This window comes from Rosa rugosa, chromosome 6 (assembly GCF_958449725.1).
Source record: "Rosa rugosa chromosome 6, drRosRugo1.1, whole genome shotgun sequence".
In the NCBI taxonomy this organism is placed as follows: domain Eukaryota; kingdom Viridiplantae; phylum Streptophyta; class Magnoliopsida; order Rosales; family Rosaceae; genus Rosa; species Rosa rugosa.
This window is the reverse complement of record NC_084825.1, coordinates 3,378,187-3,388,452: the sequence shown is the minus strand read 5'-3', so window position 1 is coordinate 3,388,452 and position 10,266 is coordinate 3,378,187. Positions and strand designations below refer to the sequence as shown.

The 10,266-nt window shown below is 40.2% G+C and overlaps 1 protein-coding gene across 1 annotated transcript; it reads left to right on the top strand.

Annotated features, from left to right (window-relative positions):
* The first annotated feature begins 122 nt into the window (after nucleotides 1-122).
* LOC133716075 (putative disease resistance protein RGA3) lies at nucleotides 123-3,178 on the top strand. The gene is made up of 2 exons (XM_062142821.1): nucleotides 123-1,375; nucleotides 1,904-3,178. The coding sequence occupies exons 1-2, from the start codon at nucleotides 245-247 to the stop codon at nucleotides 3,176-3,178; spliced, it is 2,406 nt and encodes an 801-aa protein (XP_061998805.1). The 5' UTR covers nucleotides 123-244.
* Nucleotides 3,179-10,266: the final 7,088 nt, after the last annotated feature.

The following is a 10,266-nucleotide window of genomic DNA, read 5'->3' as shown; positions in this document are numbered from 1 at the left end:
CTGTGAGAGATGCCTTTGCTTCTGATTCAAAAGCATCTTTTAATCAACGACAAACAAAGAAAAATAAAATAGCTGCCGTGAGCAGTAGTTGATTAGTTGCTGACAAGTCTATTCGCAATATATTACATAAACGATCGTCCAACGACCTGATAAATTCATAAAAGAGAGATAGCTAGATCCATCCCTCTCCTAGTTTCTTCAACTAGTATTTTCTCAACTTTTTGATTCTCTTGAGTAGAGATCGATGGCTGAATTTCTCACTTTTGGTGCTCAAGAATTGCTGAAGAAAGTGGCTTTACTTGCCGCTCAAGAGTTCGATCTAGTATGGGGATTCAATGGAGAAATAACAAAGCTGCGTGAGTCGGTGCTTATGCTTGAGGCTGTGCTACAAGATGCCGAACATCCACGACAAGATCAGGGAGAGGCTGTGAAGCACTGGTTAAAGAAGCTTGAAGTCATAGCTCAGCGTGCTGATGATGTGCTGGATGATTATGGATATGAGCTTCTCCGGCGTAAGGTGCAACTGCGAAATCAGATGAAGAAAAAGGTGCAGAACTTTTTTTCCATCTCCAATCCCATCTTTTTTCGTGTTAAAATGGCACATAAAATTAAGAAAATCAACACATCTTTGGATGAGTTGAATAAAAAGGCAAGTACTATTGGCTTAGTTGCTAGACTATCCTTAGATGCAACAACTTCCCATGGTATAAGCATTGACAGGGAAACCTACTCTATGCAAGATGAAAACAATATCATTGGAAGGGACGATGTTGTGGCAGATATAGTTCAAGCCCTGACCAAATCAAACCTCAATCTGCAAAGTGATCTCTCGGTTCTGGCCATTGTGGGTATGGGAGGGCTTGGAAAGACAACTTTGGCTAAATCAATATATCATGAATCAGAGATAAGTAGGCACTTTGAGAAAAAGATGTGGATATGTGTATCTACCCCTTTTGAAGTCAATTCAATTTTGAGAGGGATCTTGGAATATCTTAAACCAGAAAATGCTGCAGTGAAAGCTTTAGATGCAATATGTAATATTCTCCGAGAAGAGCTGAAAGGAAAGAGATACCTTCTTATACTTGATGATGTATGGAATGAAGATGCCGAAAAATGGAAACGTTTGAAGGATTGTTTGCTAGGAATTACCAATGCCCAAGGAAGCAGCATTATTGTCACTACTCGTAGTGACAAAGTTGCAAAAACGGTGGAGACCCTTCCTAGGTGTGATTTGAGAAAACTATCAGATGATGAGTGTTGGCTTATATTAAAGAATAAAGCAGTTCCAGTCGAAAGTGTTCCTATACTTGAAGATCAAGAGACAATTGGAAGGGAGATTGCCAAAAAGTGTGGAGGCGTACCGTTAGTGGCAAAGGTATGTTATATTATACATTTGAAGTTTGACCATGCTTTCTTTTTACTTTGATTTGATAACAAGAATTTCTATTCCAAATATTGTTGATGTAGGGAAAATTAAACAAATAATAGTGAGCAGTTAAGGGAATTTTACGGTACTTGCATGCATGTGATACACTCATTTACATATCTGACAATAATTTTGTTGTCATTGTGGTAAATAGAGTTATTTTTTGGGTTGGGTAATTTTAGTTCTAGTAGAGGTAACTACTCCACCTACGATATTTTTTCAAGTTTATGAACAAATTGTTGATGTGGTAACTTAGTTCAATTATATGTAAATGTGTAAAACAAATTAATGTGATAACTTTGTTGTCAATGTTGTAAATTTGGTTCAACTAAATTGTTTTTTAGTTCAATTAGATGTAAAATGAGTGTATGATAAACATTCAAGTACTATAGACAACCCCAAGCAGTTAATATTCAATTGAAGATGACTATAGTATTGTTGTGTTGAAATCTAATTCCATTCCCAATTTAATTGTAGGTATTAGGAAACATCATGCTCTCTAAAACGAGCAATGAATGGAGTACAATTATGGAAAGTAAAATATGGGATTTACCGGAAGAAGAAGACAGAATCATGTCGATTTTAAAGTTGAGTTTTGATGAATTGAAATTTTCATCATTGAAACAGTGTTTTGCATACTGTTCAATGTTCGTCAAAGACTCTGTAATGAAAAAGGATGACTTAGTCCAACTTTGGATGGCTCAAGGATGGCTTCACCCCACCAAAAGTAATATGGAGATGGAGGATAGAGGGAACGAATATTTCAACATTTTATCAGAAAAATCCCTTTTTGAAGACGTTAGAACTGATTATAAGGGTAATACAACATGCAAGATGCACGATCTTGTGCATGACCTTGCAGGACAAGTGTCAAACATGACAAGCAGCCGCTCACTATTTTCAAAGGGAGAAGCACTTGGGAACACCTTGCCTAACTTTAGATCTTTGCGTGTGTTAAATTTATACAAGGCAGACATTGACAAGTTGCCGAGTTCAATTGGAAAGTTGACACACTTGAGGTATCTGAATGTTATGAAAACAAATGTGAAAGCATTTCCAAAATCTATTGGTCAGCTTTATTACCTTGAGACGTTTAAAATGCCTTATCATGTTGAAGAGTTCCCAAAGATGATTGCTGATATGATCAACTTGAGACATGTTTATTTTGGTAAATATGCGAATGTTCCGGTTGGGGTATTGGGAGGATTGACTAATCTCAGAACATTACCTTGTCTGAAGGTGGGTAAGGAGACTGGACCTAGAATTGAGGAACTGGGTGGGTTAAGCCATTTGAGAGGCACCTTATCTATCTGTAATCTGGAGCATGTAAGAGATGGAGAAGAAGCAGTGAATGCAAAGTTAGTGGATAAGAAACATATACGCAAGTTAACTCTCGACTGGAAGCTTAGCAATAGACCAAGCAACAATGTTGACAATGAGGATGATGTACTTGAAGGTCTGCGACCACATTGTAATTTGGAAATTTTGAAGATTCAGGGGTTTATGGGTGTTAAGTTTCCATCATGGTTATTGCTTGCCTGCAACTTGAAAGAAATTGAATTAGCAGGGTGCAACAAATGCGAAGGATTTCCAATACTAGGCCATCTGCCCAATCTTATACATGTTAAGATGGGGGACATGCAGAACTTAAGGTGCTTGGGTTCTGAGTTTTATGGTTACGATCAGATTTCAAGTGCAACAACAAGTGACGGGAGAAAGACTTTGTTTCCTGCCTTGAGATCATTACTGTAATAACCTCGTTAGAGGAATTGTACGAAACTCGTCGGAGGAATAATACGAACCTCGATAGAGGAATAATACCATCTCGTGAAAGAATCAAAGACAAACATTTCACCCTTCCTTTAGTTTTCTCACCCCTCCCTTTAGCTGTAACGGTCCTCCTCTTGTCGGAGAGCCATCATTCTGTTTCTTTTTTTCGTTTCTCTATCGACCTCTCTCTCTCACTCTCTCTCGTCCGAAAGATACCGAAACAAAGCAAAAATTTCTCCAAGCTCTCTTTTCCTCCACAGGCCATCATTCAATGCCGGACAACCTCCAGTGGCATCATCTCAACCTTGCGAAGCTACCTGCAGCGGTTTTGGGTCACGGCACAGTCGGAAACGGCGGCGAAGAGACCGGGTACGTCCAGCCTCGATTTCTTTCCAATTGTGATAACTCGAGCTACAGGCCATCAATCCTCACCAAACTTCATCCTCGAGCTCGCCTCAACTTCCTGAAGCTCCCAGAAGCAGCCTCACACGGCGGCGTGGCCCGAAGCAGTGGCTGCAAGTCAAACCCAATCAAGAACGAAACCGGAGCTATCGATCCAAATATCTTGAGCTACAGGACGTCGTTTTGAGTGATTCTTGAACCAGTGAGCTCGCCTTGAAGTTCTGAACAACTCTTCAGAAGGGATCGAAGCGAGTAGTGGAAGTTTTTACGTCGAACGGGAGCTCGCCGGATTCTGCAAATTTTCCGGCCACCGACGCTTTCGATCAAGATATCTCGAGCTGTAGAGCTTCGTTTTGAGTGATTCTTGAACCAGTGAGTTCGTCTTTAAGTTCTGAACAAGTCTCCTGAAGGAATCGAAGCGAAAGGAGGACATTTTTACGTTGATCGGAGCTTCGCCGGTTTCTGCAAATTCTCGCCGGTTTCTGGAAAAATTCCGGCCACCTCGACTGTTTTAGGTAATTTCAACCACTTCCGGTCATTTTCAGCTTACATGGTAGTTATGAAAGTTGTTAAGCATGATGAGAGGAAGAAGAGCAGCCCGGCCCCGACACCATTGGTGGTGGTCGGCGGCGGCTCTGCCACTAACTCCGGCGGCCCTTTCCGGCCACCTCCGGGGATCAAAAATATGGTTTCTGTACATTTTCAGATTCTATATTTCAATACGATCATTTTGATATATTATACGCAATTTTTGGATATCGTATGATTAAGTTATGAATTTTTAAGTTTAGATCGATTTCGATCGTTAGATTTGTGATCTGTGAAGTTAGGACCGTCAGATGGACTTGTAGTTTTGATATGATGATCTTATGACTGTCCCAGTGGCTTTGTGTGGTCATGGGCGAAGATCCGACCGTTGGATCTTCGTATAAATGCAAAACAGTGATTAGGGAGGCGATTCGTGAGAATCCGTCCGTCGGATTTTCGTATAAATTTGTGAAGATGTTAGTAAGGACGATTCAGGAAGATCCGACCGTTGGATCTTCGTGATGATTTTTGGGGGGTGATCCTAAAGGCGATCCGTGAGGATCCGACCGTTGGATCATCATTTAATTTTGATCCGACCGTTGGATTGTCGTTTGAGTATGTTTTTTTGAGCTATTGGCTAAGTTAAGGTCATGTGTGATTAGGTGATTGACGGTCTCCCTTGGGTGAACGATTTCGGTGTGTATTGTGTTGAATTGAAGACGCAGCGGGAATATCGAGGTGAGTAAATCGCACATGGTTCATTCACGAACCGAAATTCGGTGATTTTATTTAATTGAGAAATTGTGGAAATTGTTTTATGAAAATAAATATTTGTTTTTAATTATATGGACTTGATCGACTACGGTCCATAGGTAAGTAAAATGTATTTAAACTATAAAAATGAATTTCTAGATTTTATTGCATGTGAACTATAGTTGGTATTAGTGGTCACTCTTGTGTGGGTGACTACGTATATATATATTTACGTGGAATATATATTGGATGGTGTAATTTACTGAGTTATATTTTGAGCATTACCCTTTGGAATATGTGATTTATCTTAGATGTTGTGTTGTCTATGATAATGGGTAATTGAGTAAAGTGCGATAGTTGAGTCGTTGAGATGAATTAAATGAGGAGTCGAGTGAATTGAGAAAAGCAGTCATTCGTAAGGTGAACCTTGGCCCAGGTGACACTTTACGATACAGTTAGAGCTCTAGTCTGTCTGCCATCATACTGCTTGGGGGATAAACGAGTTATCATATGCCCTTGGGTATGACATGACATACTGAATGGGGTGATTAATATAATTAATCATAAGCCTGTAAGTATGATATACTGAATGGGGTGATTAATCTAATTAATCATAAGCCTGTAAGTATAATATACTGCATGGGATGATTTATATAAATAAATCATAAGCCTGTGAGTATATATTGAGTAAACAGTTGTTTGTTTTTGAGTAGTCATGTTGAGATGTGAGTTGATTGATGCTTGAAGTGACGTTGTACACTTCAATTATTATGCAAAGAAAATACTTGAGTTAAATTTATGCTTGAGTTGATTTGGTTACTTTAAATCGTGCAATCCTTTCATTTACTCATACGAGCTGTCAAAAGCTTACCGGGTTTGTGTTGTTGCAATCCCGGTACACTATTCAAATTGTGTAGCGGGTAATCCTACAGGTCAGGAGAATCAGGACGGTGATCGTGCGGGTTAGAGTATTTGTTATAGTTTTACAGCATTTGTAATAGTGAGGTGAGTTAAGCTCATTGAGCCTTACAATTTGATTTGGTGAGAGTGTGTTGTAATAATTAACTTGAGGATTTGATTTATTGTAATATTGAGAGGTGTGAAGTGTGGTTGTTTGTGAGAAAAAAATTCAGGACGTTAATTGTAATTGTTATTATTCATGTTTCGGATTTGAATTGATTATTCAAAATTCGGGGCGTGACAGTTTGGTATCAGAGCGTAAGGTACATATTTGGTGATAATCAATACTTCCCGAGTGATGGCCCGTCTGCAGCGGATCCCCATCATATACTCTTCGGTATTGGTATAATCATTGGGTATGTCTTAGTATGGGGTCTAGACAGCGTGTATGTCCGTAGGACGGTAGAGTTGCCTTCTAAGTTCGTATTAGAATAAGTTTAGTTTCCGCGAGTTGTGATCTTCGAGGAATGGAAACCTCCGGATTTAACTCTGATGAGTCAGTGAGGATTGTTTATGGAAATGAGTTTCCTTTTGTATGTAGAAGTGTTTGGTTGAAGGCATGGTGTGGACCTATGCTCGTATCTGATGTGGATACGAGTATTAATTGATAGTAATTTTGCCTTCTTAAGTTGGACATACAGATGCATTTGAATAGATTCTAGACTCATGTGGAGTTGTGAGTAGTGTTGCGGTTAGGGAAGAAATTATTGTGGTTAATTCTTCCATGTGCTTGTAAGTTGTTGAGCAGAGTTTGAGGTGCGAGAACGGAGTTTGATCTCGTGTTTGAGTGATTGAGACGAACGACTATATATTTGAGTTCTCTCCGAGTACCTAAAATCTTAAGGGCTATTTGAAGTGGGACTAGTGGTAGTTTTAGTATTTCTAAATTTAAATCGAGATCCGAGGAACATGTTTTGTATACGTGGTTGATGTTGCGAGCATCATTTTGATTGATATTTTGCGTTTCACAAAGACAACTGGATTGGAAATTCTCCGTTTGGACACCTTGATCTGTTGACCTGACTATGACTTGTGGACATAGTTTTATTTAAGTGAAGGAAATTGATTTTGTGAACTAGTTTTCTTAAGTTTTGGATCGTAGTATGGAGTTGGACTGAAGTGAATTTGAGGTTGTTTGTGTTTTAAGTTTAAGTAGGCAGGACACTTAAAGTTTTGAAATGGAGTTTGATCTTGGTCGGTAAATAATGGGGAGATTTAGAGTCAACTCTCTGTAAATGTTATTAGATGAGGGTGTGTTTCTGTGGTGATGGATTTTAGGAGAAATGGTTAAGTGCAATTTTGGGTATTGATTGTAGTGACATTGTTGGGTATCCATAGTGGTTCAAGTGAATTACTATGCGATATGGAGTTTGATTCGGTTTCTAAATCGTAAATTCATAGGGTATGAATTGTGGTAAGTTTAATGGAGCAATTAATAGAGGAAATGGTTGAGATTTTATAAGATTTGTAAGAGTAACTCTAAAGACGTGGGTTTTTCCTAGCTAACTCAGGATGTGTTTAGCTTTATAAATCCCTAATCCTATCGATGAAATTGTTTGTGTTTGGTTTGACTCAGAGGATACTAGCTAGACCTCGATGCGACTTAATTGATTGTTGGATTCTTTTTGAGTGATTGTTTTTATTGCATCATTATGAAAGATGTGTGCAGTAGAGTTGTTTATGGTTTTGAAAATAGTATTGGGTGACCAAGGTTCGATCCTTGGTGTTGTTGTTGGTTAAACAAAAAGAAAAGAAAACATGCACACCATCTTATTGATTTAATATTACAAAAAGGAAATTGGAACTACGCTATACTAAGCCTAATCAGTAGCTCCGGATGGGTTGAGGCTGAGCTCAAGAGAAACTGGAGATCCACGGTTGTAACCGCCTGCGCCACCGAAATAGTAATCATATGCGCTACCTTCCTCGGAAGTAGTCTTCGGGTTACCATAGACGTCCTCGCCATGCACGGGGAACAGAGGAAGAGTTTCAAACTCCTGGCGAACTCCTCCTCGTTGTTCCATGGAAGATTGTCCTCCTGTTGTGCCAAAAGAGTTGTACTGGTATTAGTATTGAAGGGTGAGGAAGATTATGAAACAAAATTTAAATCAAGAAATCCTTCATTACCAGTAGAATCGGTGGAACCAAAGTTGAGATTAATGGATCTACCATCATCAGTAGAACCAGTGGACCCAAAATTGATGTCAATGGATCCACCAGCTGGCCCAAAATTGATGTCGATGGATCCACCAGCACCAGTAGAACCAGTGGACCCAAAATTGAGATCAATGGATCCACCAGTACCAGGAGAACTAGTTCCCATGGGCACTTGAGCAGCCTGATTACACCTCTTCATCTGCTTCTCTCGAGCCCTGACGTTCTGGAACCAAAAGTAAATGTTCTTGCCCTCAACCTGTCCATACTGTTGCAGCTGGAGACAGATCTCGTGAATATGCTCTGTAGTTGGGGTCTTAACTCCCTTGTCGTAGTAAAGATCCTTGAGGATTCTTATTTGATCTGGAGTAGGAATCCACCTGGTACGGCTTCGCCAGAAATCCGTGTTGGCACTACTCCCGGCTGCTTGGTTGTTTCCTACATCCTCGATTTGTTGCTGGGTTTGTAGCTCCATTAGTTGCAGAGTTCGTGGTTCCATGGTGATGAGTTGAGAGGAAGTGTAAATTGAAGAACGAAGTTGTTGAGTGTTTGTGGGAGATTGACCTTAGAAGGATTAAGGTTGATGAAGGGGTGTTGGAGATCTGAAAGTTCAGAGAAAAGAAGAGATTGAATCTACCAGATGGAAGAGAAGATCGGGAGGAGAAGGATTGAAATTGATGAAGAAAGGATTTGAGTTTCGAGAGGAAGGCTGAAGAGTTTGAGAGAGAATGGCTGGGGAAAATTTCTTTTCTTTGGTGTGAACAGTTTTTCTCCAGAATGCACCTATTTATAGAACAAGGTGAGCAGATCTCCACCGTTGGATGGGCGATCTCTGAGATTCAATCTACGCGTTGGATTAAAGTCACCCGAAAACACGGAAAAGCTGTTGGCGCGTGGAGAGCGTGTAAGGGGACCGAGCGAATCTCGAGACGCTGTGGCAGACAGCTTTCGCCGAAAGTGATCTGCTTTCCTTAAATCACGGAAGAGACGTGTCGTGGCACGTGGAGTGTACCGACAGTTTGTTTTTATTCTATCGCTTATGATAGAATAAATAAAAGGAGTTGCATGGATAGTAACGAGAGCAGCTGGTGCTCTAGTGGTTGAAGAGCAAAGCTCTTGTACAAGAGGTCAGAGGTTCGACCCTTGCCTCTCGTTTATTTTTATTATGTTCGCTTATGACATAATAAGTATAACATTTGTACACGTTATATTAAGCACAGCTTGTGCTCCAGTGGTTGGGGACAAAGGTTTCGTACAGCAGGTTGAGGTTTCGAACCTTGCCTCCCCCGTCATTTTATTTATGTCGCTTATAACATAATAAATATAACACGTGAGCATATATTAATGAAGGCAGCTCTTGCTTCAGTGGTTGGAAGCAAAACCTTCGTGTTCGAGGTCGGGAGTTCGAACCTTACCTCCTACAAATATTTTTGGATTTCGTATATGCTTGATATACGGACGCATATACGGTATGTACGGTATACATACGTATATACGGTTTGTACGGTATGCATACATATATACGGTTTGTACGGTATACATATGTATATACGGTCTATACGGTATGCATACATATATACGGTATACCTACGGTATGTACAATTTCATACCGTAGTCGAGCTGAAAGTTGGTGGGCCGATTGGTAGGCCCAAATAGTAAGCCCAATTGTTCGGCCCGATTGGTAGGCCCAAATAGTAAGCCCAATTGTTCGGCCCGATTGGTAGGCCCAAATAGTAAGCCCAATTGTTCGGCCCGATTGGTAGGCCCAAATAGTAAGCCCAATTGTTCGGCCCGATTGGTAGGCCCAAATAGTAAGCCCAATTGTTCGACCCGATTGGTAGGCCCAAATAGTAAGCCCAATTGTTCGGCCCGAATGGTAGGCCCAAATGTTAAACCCAATTTGGTTCGGGCCGGTTCGAAATGTGGATGGTTCGGTTTCTTCAGCCCAATTGGCCAGCCCTAATGCTTAGCCCAAGGAATGAGCAAGCCCAAGCCATCATCACTGTTGAGTGAACGTGTGCTAGTGGACCCTCCCAAGTCCATAAGGAATAAGAAGACGTTGTGGAGGTGTTTAAAAAAATTTGGTTTTAAAGAAGCAATATTATGTGATGATCTATGAGATGATCTATGTGAAGATCTATGTGATGATCTATGTGATGATCCATGTAATGATTTTGTGTAATTGATGTGGAATGATGTTGAGCAGTTGTTTTGTGAATTTACATCGTGATGAAAGGATTTAGTGGCCATAGGAATGTATTTTTATACAAAGG